Source organism: Chionomys nivalis, chromosome 9 (genome assembly GCF_950005125.1).
Source record: "Chionomys nivalis chromosome 9, mChiNiv1.1, whole genome shotgun sequence".
NCBI classification, from domain to species: domain Eukaryota; kingdom Metazoa; phylum Chordata; class Mammalia; order Rodentia; family Cricetidae; genus Chionomys; species Chionomys nivalis.
Genome location: NC_080094.1, coordinates 61,152,733 through 61,165,054, shown reverse-complemented (window position 1 = coordinate 61,165,054; position 12,322 = coordinate 61,152,733). Strand labels below are relative to the sequence as shown.

At 43.2% G+C, this 12,322-nt stretch overlaps 1 protein-coding gene across 2 annotated transcripts in view; it reads left to right on the top strand.

Moving 5' to 3' along the window:
- Fmn1 (formin 1) overlaps positions 1-12,322 on the top strand; it is a 370,006-nt gene that overhangs the window by 100,108 nt on the left and 257,576 nt on the right. The window contains exon 4 of one of the 2 annotated variants that reach the window (XM_057780541.1): positions 573-748. The exons of the other annotated variant lie outside the window; for it this stretch is intronic. Coding sequence (XP_057636524.1) covers positions 573-748 — 176 coding nt within the window. The remainder of the gene's footprint in view (positions 1-572; positions 749-12,322) is intronic. 2 annotated transcript variants of the gene reach the window in all.

Genomic DNA, 12,322 nt, shown 5'->3' with positions numbered 1-12,322 from the left:
CTCCTGATATAGTTTAGGTAAGAACCAATTAGCTGCCTATTTGGAAAGTGAGAAGCATCAGCCCCAAATGGGTAGCTCATGCAGCTTTCCCTCATCATCAAACTGACGCATGCCAGTAAGCACAGCGCAGGAAGAGTCTGTCCCTAGAAATAAGGCACAGTCACAGTCCAAGAAGAACAAATACATCCGTGACTTGGCTTGGGTGTGACACTGCGGAGCAGTAGAGCTAAGAACTCGTGCCTCAGTTCCCCTACCCCCTCCTCTGATTTTATCGTGAATAGGCGCAAACTGTGCAGCCTGGACTGGCAAACAGGTCTGTGGAGAACAGGGAAGAGCTAGCTAGCAGGCCATCCTTTTGGCAGTGAGGGCATATATTTGAAGACCTCAAAAGAGTAATTGGAAAAAGCCCTTTTCAAGGACAGCAGACTTGAGAGATATAAACTAGAAAGTGATATAAACTAGAAAGCGAAGTTGGAATACGGAGACTGCCTTGTGGAGTTCCTAAACTTGCCGATGCCGTAGTGCGTCGTCTGCCTGCTGTGTCATTGACGCTCTTCCCTGTGTTCACGTAGGCATCACCTCCGAAGGCTTTCCCTGTGACAGCTTCAATGAGCAGACAGCGAACGATCTTCCCAATAAGGATGGAGGTGCTTGGGTCCTGGGTTACAGAGCCGGACCACCCTGCCCATTTGTGCTCCACGAAGAAAGAGAAAAGTCAAATAGAAGTGAACTATACTTGGATCTCAATGTAAGTGGAAATCTTCGTGCTCGATCCGTGGTTCTTTGTGGTCAGCAGAGGCTTATTTCATATGTACTCCGTGTAAACTGCATATGTAATGTTGCTGAAGCTGTATTCTGTATGTGAATCATTATTTGAAAAAAAAAGTCAATGGGCTGCAACAAACCAAGGCGATGTGAAATCTGTGCACTAGAAGATGACCGGGTCAATAGTTTATTGCCAGAGTACTCTGTCTCGTTAGCTCTAATGCCGAAACCTCCCTGTGGGAAGAAACCCATGTGCCAGTAGTAGCTTAATATCATTGTACTAAAACTCTGCGAGCAACATATGCCAGCTGACAGATAGCTCTGCGTTTTCCAGTGAAACCCGAGTCACCTGTCTTCATTGCACGTCTATAAACCTTTCTTTCTCTCCAGCTGCTCAAATAACAGCCCAACAAGTTGGTGGGAAGCCTGCCAAATACAGGACAACCCATTTAAAAACATAGACTTCTCCTTTCTCCTTCTTCCGCGTCCACTGACTCAGAAGCATTGGCCCCCCAGCACAAAGCACTGGGTGGGCTTTGCCAGTTTTAGCCGGCCTGATAGAGCTGCCCAAACCATCCATTCCCTTTCTCATTGCCCTTCTTCCCCATGGTTCCCTGTGGCTTTTTTCTATTTTGCAGGTTTTTTTTTATTCCTATTGACAATCTCCTGTTCTCTGCTTCGTTATCTTCTGATCTGAAACCACGTGTGTAGTGAGTGTGGGTTAGGCCTACGGTTATCTGCATAACCCTGTGACTTTTCATAGCGGTGTATTAGATCTGCCATTTTTAGATGGGTGGTAACCATCTAAACTTTTCTTTTTCCAGAACCATACAATAATAGTCACTGGGCCGGGTGGTGGTGGCGCACGCCTTTAATCCCAGCACTCAGGAGGCAGAGGCAGGCGGATCTCTGTGAGTTCGAGACCAGCCTGGTCTACAAGAGCTAGTTCCAGGACAGGCTCCAAAACCACAGAGAAACCCTGTCTCGAAAAACCAAAAATAAAATAAAATAATAATAAAAAAATAATAGTCACTGTAGTCATTTCAGAAAAGCATTTGACTTAAAAAAAAGTTTTAATAAAAAGAGATTTGACGGTTTGGAGAACTGTCTCAGTGGTTGAGTACTTGCTGCTCTTGCAGAGTACCTGGGTTCAATTCCTAGTCCCCATATGACAGCTCACAACAACCTACTACAGCTTTAAAGTATCTAACATTCTTCCACAGGTACCTGCAAGCAAAACACACTCTCTCTCTCTCTCTCTCTCTCTCACACACACACACACACACACACACACACACACACACACACACGTGAGGGGGAGGAATGGAGGGAGAGGGAGAAAGGAAGATAAAAAGAGAGACAGATTTGGAGTAAAGTCGAAAGGGAACAAATTGACAGTTGATGCAGTGATTTGTATGGTCTCTTCTTTGTGCTCCTTCCTTGCAAAGTCAAAGCTGGGATGCGCTCAGCTTAAGTGCAACAGTGACATCTATGGGCCAGTTATTTTCGTCTGCATGGGATGCAAACTGCAGGCAGTAAAACCACAGGCAGCCTGGAGGATAGCAGTGCTCAAATGCACTTTGAAACGTCTTTTTCCTTTCATGATTGTAGTTTGTTTTGTTGAAAATGCCATAAACCATGTAATTCTGGTTTTCTTTCTCGTATGTGAATGAAATTATGTCTTTGCTTAATTTATTACAATTACAGGAATCATACATAGTTCTTGGAAACCATTTGAAACTGCTTGGCGGGCCGGGCGGTGGTGGCGCACGCCTTTAATCCCAGCACTTGGGAGGCAGAGGCAGGCGGATCTCTGTGAGTTCGAGACCAGCCTGGTCTACAGAGCTAGTTCCAGGATAGGCTCCAAAACCACAGAGAAACCCTGTCTCGAAAACCCCCCCCCCAAAAAAAAAGAAACTGCTTGGCGGGGGGAGCAGAATCAACTCATTATCTCAGCACAAGAACAGCACTGTGAAAGACTGATAATTTTACTTTTACTTTTCACTGTTCATGACATGTTTTCAGTGAGGTTTTTTTTTTAAAGCAAGCATGCTAGATTTTACAATATTCTTCATGGCTTGCCCATGCTGTTTTAAAGTCTTAAGAGATATACTTTAAGTGATTGTATCATATCAAAGGTATGCCTGAATTTGATCATTTTCTCATTATTGAATATTGAATTTGTTTTCAATTTTGGAACAGTATTTATTTGTGCCCCTCGGCATTTAAAACTCTTTCCTTGTGATAAGATTCTATTTTCTGTAAGTATTCTAGGGCTTTTGACAGATATCACTACCTAGAAAGGAAGCTCTTTTTCTAAAAATATGTACTAAAATATATTTAAATATATATTTGCATACTGTATATGTAGATATGTAATAAATATAAAACATAACTTTTAATAACTTTTAGTCATAACTTTTTAAAAGTGAGAGCAGTTTCTTTTTTTTTTTTCTTTTTTTTTTTTTTGGTTTTTCGAGACAAGGTTTCTCTGTGGTTTTGGAGCCTGTCCTGGAACTAGCTCTTGTAGACCAGGCTGGTCTCGAACTCACAGAGATCCTCCTGCCTCTGCCTCCCGAGTGCTGATGAGAGCAGTTTCTTAAGGTTATGCAGGTCAGCACTTCCTACCCTTTGGACTCTGCGTTTCCTCTCTCCTTTTTAGGTTTTTCTCTTATTTTCGGACACTGTGGCTTGAATCTTGCAGGTTTGATGTTGTTATTCCAAGTGAGCCTTCCACATGAAATATTCTCCTACTTAGTAGAAAATGTGTGTGCACCCTATCAATAAGAAATGCACCAGGGAAGAGAGGCTTAGGTTTAGATACTGTGTTACTCAGCTTTCTGTCAAGGTAGCTAACATAAATCAAGCTTACCTCCTGCTGTGATTTCCCAGATGCCAGTCTGTGATCAGCTGGCTCCATTACGTTAGGTGTGTGATCAGGTAGACTATTATGGCGGGGCATACATGGGCAAGTCAGGCTGTTCACCTCCTGGCATTAGTCAGTAGGCATAGAAAGGTAGGGATGGAGGCAGGCAGGCACAGTGTCTTAGTCAGGGTCACTGTTGCTGGGATGGAATATCATGACCCAAGGCAACGTGGGGAGGAAATGGTTTATTTCATGCATAGTTCCATAAAATAGTTCGTCATCAAAAGCAGCGAGAGCAGGGACTCTAACTGGGCAGAAACCTGGAGGGAGGAGCAGATACAAAGGCCATGGAGGGGTGCTGCTTACAAGCTTGCTCCTCGTGGCTTGCTGAGCATACTTGCTTATAAAATCTAGGACCACCAGCCCAGGGATGGCACCACCCATGATGGTCTGGATCCTTCCCAATAAATCACTAATTAGGAAAATGCCCTACAGACTTGCCTACCACCTAATTTTATGAGGACGTTTTCTTAATTGAGGTTCCCTCCTTGCTGATGATTCTAGCTTATATCAATTTCTAGCTTATCAATTTGACCTAAAACTAGCCAGTATACACAGGACAAAATATCCCGAGGCATACCCCCAGTGACCAACTTCCTCCAGCTAGGCCCCAACTCATTTAAGTTTTTACCACCATTAAGCTATGAACCTTAGAATGGATTAATCCATTGACGGAATTAGAACCTGCTTGGTCCAGTCACCTCTCCAAGTCCTCTCTGAGCACTGCTTCATAAGGGACCAAGGCTTCATCTCATGAACTTTGGGTGGTGCATGTCAGATACAAGTCGTCACAAAACTTAGGGACAGGGAGGGAAATCTATCCCCAGGAAATAGTTTGATCAGCATTAGACATTAGACCGGCACTGTTCTGCTTTCACATTTAAACATGATTTCTAGTGCCACCCTTAGACTGGGAGTTTCCTAAACCTTTTCCTACAGCTATGCTGTCTCTCAGTTATACATAAGGATGGTCACTGAAACATTGAATAACTATTGGGATTTTAGCACCCATAAATCATAGGTGAGCCTGGCATTAGTCTGGGTTGCTTGAGTCCTCCGTTCAGCTGGATAGTCATTGTTTAGTTACAAGAAGATCTAGGATGCGAAGTGTCTTCATTTCCTTTCCATGACTGTGATAAAATACCATGACCAAAAACATCTTGGGGAGAAAGAGGTTTATAGTTTGGCTTTCATACTCCAATCACAGTCTATCACTGAGGGAAGTCAGAGTAGAAACTCAAGGAACGCGGAGGCGGGAACTTAAGTAGAAGCCATGGAGGGCTTCTTAGTTCCTTTTTCCACCTGCTTTCTTATTACCACCTGCCCATGGGCAACAAAACCCACCTAGGCCCTCCAATGTCAATCATTAACCAAGAAAATGTCCCACAGGATTTTCTACAGGGCATCTGATGGAGGCACTTTTTTTTCCGGTTGAGGTTTGTTTTAGTGAGGACTGCGATTGCTGTGATGTAAACACCAAGGACATGGCGACTCTTATAAAGGAAAACATTTAACTGGGACTTCCTTACTGTTTGAGAAGTTTAGTCTATTGCCATCATGGCCGGAAGCATAGTGGCATGCAGGTGGCATGGTCCTGGAGAAGGAGTTGAGAGTTCTGGATCGGAGTCCACAGGCAACCGAAAAAGAGAGAACCGCTGGGCCTGGCTTGATCTTCTGAAACCCCCAAACTCACCCCCAGTGACAAACTTCCTCCATCAAGGCCACATCTCCTAATCCCTTCAAAGAGTGCCAATCCCTGGTGACTTAGCCTTCAAGTCTATGAGCTTGGTGGAGCCATTCTTATTCAAACTACCACGAGGTTCCTCTTCTCAGATGACTCCTGCTGTGTCAGGGGAACAAAACAGTAGCTAACACAGTGAGAAAATGCACAACAGCATCGAATTACCAAACTAAAGGAATTAAAACAAAGGGTTTTGTTTTTTAAAAAAAAAAAAAAAGGTGATCTCTTCTGCCTCCCTTTCAGTGTTTCAATGGAAAAGAAAACATTATAGTTTAAAAAAGAAAAAAAAAACTCACACTGCTATGAAAATAGGAAACATTTAGACTTAGATGGATCCAGTACAAAACCTGACTTTGCTATTCCTTGGGTATCTAATCTCAGACTTGACCTAATTCCTTTGAAATGCCCTATAACATCTATAAGAGTGCTCACTAGAGTAGTTGTTTAGCACATGGGACTATTTAAATGAACTACAATGAAGTTCTTTTTAAAACTTTATTTTTTAGTCACTGGCCATGTCTTAGGTGTGTAGAGACCACCTGAGTGGGGCTCCCGTTGACTGGTCCAGAGGGCATGAGATACAATGCTTCCTATGTTGTACATACTTGCATTGAGCAGAGTTTATCTTTAAAAATGAGGCTAATGATACCTTTCTCATAGCTCTATGGGCCAAATTTAGGCATAAGAAAAAATTAAAGAGCCTGTCATGCGTACTGCTTACGTTGTACATCAGGGGCATTCAGAAGAAACTCCTGGTTGTCTCTGAGCAGACTGTACAAGGCTGGTGAGGTTCACCCCAGCTAGCATACCCATCTCCAACCAGGGTTTCTGCCCTGACTTCCCTCAGTGATAGACTGTGATTAAAGTGTGAATGCCAAAATATAAACCCCTTTCTCCCCAAGATGCTTTTGGTCATGGTATTTTATCACAGCTATGGGAAGGCAATTAAGACACTTTGTATCCTAGGTCTTTTAGTAACTAAACTCTGGTGCCTTCTGCTTTTGTGCAGGCATCTCTCATTTTTTCCCCACCTTCCCCTTTTTGTGTTGCTGGGGATTGAATCTAGAGCCTTGACAAGTGAACACACATTCTACAACTGACCTATTTTAGTTTGTTATTTGAGACTGGGGCTCAGTATGCAGCCCAGGCTGGCTTTGAACTCACTGTGTAGCCTAGGCTTGTCTCAAACTTTCTTTCTTTCTTTTACCTCTACCTTTAAAGTGCCAGCACTATAGGTCCATGCCACCACAGCTAGCACATCCGTCTCCATTTTGTTCTAGGTGTGTCTCTGTCTTCCCTAGCCTTTTTTATTTACTATTTTAAGTTAGAAAATCTATGAAAGGATTTGGGGAGTTAGAGTTTTGGAATTGAACTAATTTCTCAAGATAACTAGATAATGATGAAAAGAAATGACAAGACAAATATTACAAGTTATCTCTCATATACAGAATCTAGACTTCCTGGAAATGTGAAAGGTTTCTCTCTACCAGTGTTAAATAAAGCAGAAGCATGGGGTGGGTGAGTCTCTTGGAGAGCAGGGTGGGGGAGACCATGGGTTGAAAGAGACAAATCTGAACAAAGAACAGCAATGCGCATGTATGAAAATGTCTTAATGAGAACCATAATTATATATGCTAACCAAATAGCTAATATGATAATTAAGGATGGAAAGAAACAGATGCCTAGTTATAGCAGCTGAGAGCTGTCTGGAGTTGCTATTTGGGAAGAAGGAGAAACAAGCCACATTAGGCGAGAGTAGTTTATTGGATTTCAGACTCTCTTGGTATCTTACCAGAACCAGCTTTGGGATGGTTTCTCCACAGACTCTGCCTTCTGTCGTAGTTGTCCCTGTGGCACAACAAACTTTCTCCTTGATTTGGAAAACTCCCAGATCCTTCAGAAGCTTGGTGCACAAATCCTGTACCTTAATGGCTGCTCCTCTGACCAGCCACAAGTGGAGTCACAGATTTTCTTTTTCCATTATAATTTATTTGTCATTACTAGTGAGTTCCCTTCTCAGATAATCTTTGACATTGGCTTGAGGAACCCGGTCTTAGAAATATTTGCTAGTAAGAACTGCAGCACCAATGGCCAGCTTGACCTTACTCTTCACACTGTAGGCAAAGCAGCACCTTTGAGGTCTAACAGACTGACTTAAAGACAAAAAAGAGAAAGAGAAAAAGGAAAAAGTATCAGAGCTATTATGATGAGGCTGGGGAATCACAGAACGGTGACAGTCCTTGCAGGGTTGCTCTCTGTGCTTCAGCGGACATTTGAGGGAGCAATGGAAAGACACTAAATCTACAGAGTGTCCTGCCCCCGAAATGGGTAGAGTTTGTTTGCAAATCCTCTTGGACCAGAAAATATAATACAGAATAGAGTGAACTTAGTGACCTTCTGCAGAGTCACCTGAGGAAACCCTTAAGCTAATCACTCTCTGAAGGTGGAAGAGATGAAAAATCCAGCTCTGAAAACACTGGCCCTGAAACTCTCAAAGGTATCCCTCAAGAGAATTGACTTTGGAGTTCAGTGGAGTATAAATGAGACAGTGATTTGGGAGACCTTTAGTCCCTCTTTCCAAAAGCATGGATTCTGGGGACTTAGGAGGGAGCAACTCCCTGCCTGGACTGTCAGTTCATCCATCGTCCATAAAAATGTGTTTCCTATTGACAAAGACAGAACAACAATAAGTAAGTCTGTTAGATATGGGTTGAGATTACTAAGAAGGTTGTTTCTTTCCCATGAAAGCCTGAAGAACTCATGAAGCGCTATGGTCAGGCATGGAGGGGGATGTCAAACACATAAGGTTGTTGGTGTAATGCTCACAGCCACCATGACATAATACTGTCATCCCCTGGGTGACAAAGCTGTAGAACAGGGAGTCTATGTCACTTGCCCAGAAACAGGCTTATAGGTGCTGAGCTTGGATGGAGCCTAGGAACCAGAACCATGCTCCTAACTGCACACAGCCCTTGTTCATGGCAAGATCATGCACACTCTGCTCTCTTCCAGTTTCATAGCATGGCCAGTATCACCATTCTCCTTTCAAATCCTCTCATGTTGTTGTCCATATTTAACCCAGTGGAGCCAGCCTTGGAAGTATTTTACACTGTTCAACAGGAAAATGCCTTTATCACTGGAATTTATCCTTGCAAAGTGCCTGGTTTTGTTTTTTTTTTTGTTTGTTGGTTGTTTTTTCAAGAGAGCATTTCCCCTGGCTGTGTTTGAACTTACTCTGTAAACCAGGTTAGCCTTGAACTCAGAAATCCAGTTAAAGGCATCTACCACCACAGCCTGCCTATATAGCCTGATTTTTTGTTGTTGTTGTTGTTTAACTATTAGCAGAAATAATTGATGGCCATTATTGGGGTTGGTATAAGTCAGTTGAGGGGGGGGCGGGCGGTAACAGATGCTGCAAGCCTAGGAGAAGCCTAAGGTCGCCTCAGGGTGGATTTACATTAGTGTGGACTCTCAAGTTTCGCTTGCATTACTCTGAACTAAGTGGAAATAATGTGTTAGAAGACGTGGGCAGAGTGCTGCAGGGCAGCTAGGAGATGGGGGCTCTCAGAGTCAGCTGTAGCAGCTGTTTAGCTCCCCTGGACTTCAGATGTCTTCATCTTTAAAATGAGGTCAAGGTGTTTGACTTGTAACGCAAGGTCCTCTTTAGCCTCAGATGCACACATATCCTTCCCCAATCCTATGATCCTTTTAATGAAATGTCACAATTGTAGATGTCATGATTTCATTCGCTCTCCCAATGTTATATCAGGTTTCATTTGGTGAACTGAAAGATCCTCCCTGGACTCAGTACAGCCCACCTTCACCCATTATTTTCTCTTCATTCATAGTGATACAGGAGAGAGATAGCCTCCTGTAAGGGAAAGGGACCCAGGACAGACAGTGCAAGTTGCTCACATAAGTAGTAGAACGGAGGTTGGAATTAAAAGGAAGATTAAAGGTTAAGATGAGAAAGCCGAAGACACTGAAGAAGAAGAGATCTAATAATTGGGTATAACCAGGCTAGACAGAACAGAAAAAGCAGGGGACAGAGCTCCGAGCCACTGACAGCAGGCCACCAGGCGCGCTCTGAAGCTCCCGAGGAATGACCACAAAGCAGTGTTGTCCTTTTGTGAATATTCTTGCTTTCTAACATAGCTGATTGTTGACAGACTAATGGTAATAGGGGACCACCTCAGACTACTCTGTAAGGAGCTGAAAATGAGGTAACCAAGAAAGACTGCAGCTACATCTTAGTGACTGGGAGGGAGTTAGCTCTGTGCCATGGTAAAGCTACAAGTTGCCCTTGTAAATAAGAGCACAAAGAAAGTCTAGTGTAGCTGACAGCTGAGAGACATTTGCAAAGTCGGAAGGTAGCAATGTGGGTCAAGTGACTAACAGCTAGCAACAGTCAGTGTCAAAGCCGGAGTCAGGGCTGGACAGAGGGAGGCATCATCTACCCTGACTGTGAGGACAGTTTATCAGCAGTATGTGATCATCTCTCAGGATGGGCCATGGGTACAGGCATAATGAGTCTAGGCCCACCATTGGCTTAGCCCTTGAAGACCCAGAAAATTAACTAATCTCAGTAGAGATAATCTTATTCTCTATCTAGTTTCTGCCACAGCCCTACAAATCTTCTAGACAAGGAAACTTCAGTGACATTTTCCTCTCATAGAAACTCCTCTGCTGGAAGTCTCTCTCAGTTTGCCTTCATTTCTGACTTTTCTGTAATAATTTTCCTAAATGAATAGTTTAAATTAATTTCAGATAATAATTTAATTATTTAAATTATATAATTGTTAAACATTTAAATAAATAACTATTTAATAATTTGCCCCGAAGTTCCAGCAATGTAAAACCATAGTCATTTTCTGTCAGTAAGTTTTTGTGACGTCAGTCTCTGTGTCATCCCAAAGGAGAAAGGATACCTTAGACCCTAAGAAGAGTCTTCCACCTTTGTAATTTAAGACCTGGCCATGTGTGGTGTCCTACGAGAGCGAGCAGGAAGTCATCTTCTGAGGTGTTGAGAGTGGTTAAGAGTGCATTCTCGAGTCAAATTCTGGTTCCATTGTCCATTGGCCCTAGAAACATGAGTTACTTCATCTTTCTGGGTCGGTTTTCTAGCAAGAGAAACAGAATCAATTCCAAGCTAGAGTGGCTGTCTCTATCTGATGAGATAGTATTTGCAAAGCATTTAAAACAGTGCTTGGGCACATAGTAAATGCTCGGTTCTAGATATTACTGTGTTCATTCACACCCACTACCCTTTGAAACTCTACTCAGTTAAGTTCTGTTCACTTTGACTTCTTAATCTAAAATAAATCTAATAAAGCTTTACTACCCAGAGTGAAGGAGTGCCAATCCAATAATCCCCAGATCCGTCTTCTATGAAACTATGTTGGTGCCTGTGGATAATGAGGGGACCCTGAAACCCTTTACGTCTGCTCAGTACTATGGTGTACAGGGACTAACGACCCCTCCCAGCTTGTTTTTTGCCCTAGTCTATGGAGGTGCCCGAAAGCTTACTCTGGAAATCAGTCCTAAGATATATATGTACCTGAGCAAACGAAACATCCTCAGAGAGAAGGAAAACACCAGGTGTGCAAAACTCCTCCTCTAGTCCTGCGTTCTTTGTGTGTAGCTCTTGAAACTCGTGTAACGATCCCTTCTTTCCACAATCTCAAAGAAGGCAGATTTTTATCAATAGGCATTTCCTCTAGAGCAGAAGCTTTTTCAGAATGACACCATCAGATCTCCCCCTGCCCCTTTATTTTGCCCCGATGTTCACTTTGATTCTATTGTTTTGCTCTGCTGGAGACTGAGCCCAAAGCCTTGTGTGTGCTAGGCACACATCCCACTGACTGGGCTGCAGTCCCTGGCACCACACCTTTTCCATTTAGGTCAGTTAGTCATCCCAAAATGTCAGTCGGGGTCATCCAGAAAGGCTCCGTTTCAATTATGGTTTGTTCTTTTTGTTCTTTCCTATATGGTCTGTAGGAATATACACCCTCTTTGGTTATGTTTTCCCTCTTTGCAATCATACATTGTTTTAAAAATGCATTATTGCAACCAGAATTTCTCCGACCTTTGGGTTTGACAGGAAGCTATCCCTAAGAGGTCACTAGGCAGCTAAGATTCCCTCACCCACATCCTCAGGTCTCTGGGTCTGTAGTTTACAATCAGAATGGTGTTTTATCCAGTCAGTGCTGGGTTTCTTTGCTTTTGCTTTTTTGCACAAAATGGGCAGTGGAAACCAAACTGATAGATGCTTTAGACCTTTGCAGAAATAAAGATCCTTGGGAATCTTGGCTGAATGACTCTGACCAAGAAGGCAGGTTGCATTCCAAAATTGTGCTATACCAGGTCCATGTATTTGGCCACAACACCAAAGCAGAAAGGAGTCCCTTCTGCCACCAGGATTTATAACTCACCGTGGAAGTCACTGCTGCTGAACAGAAACAGACCTAAGGTTGGCTCACAGCTCAGACAGTAATCACGGGTACACGGCTGGGGCTATTTATTCTGCTGCCCTACAGTAGGTGGACTCTGGGCGTGGTGGGCGTGCTTGTTTAAGTACCTGTTTGCAGAACACCCAGGCTGGGCAGAGCTAAAACAGCAGTAATCTGAAACCAGTCTAGTTGGTTTTCCTTCCCAGCAGTCAGAGAAAATCTGCATTCCAGATGAAACCTGCCGGCTAGCTGAAGGAAAGCATTTAAAAACAAAAGACATTCCAGGGGTAGTAAATTAACTACTTCGGAGAGTTCCAGGCACTTTGAGAGGACCTTTTTCTTTACTTTGTGACTTTGATTAGGGTTTTGCAGGAGGCTGTGGATGTGGGCGAAATGCTGGGTGTGGGGCCTGGCTGGGAAAGAGGACTCACTTCAGAAATC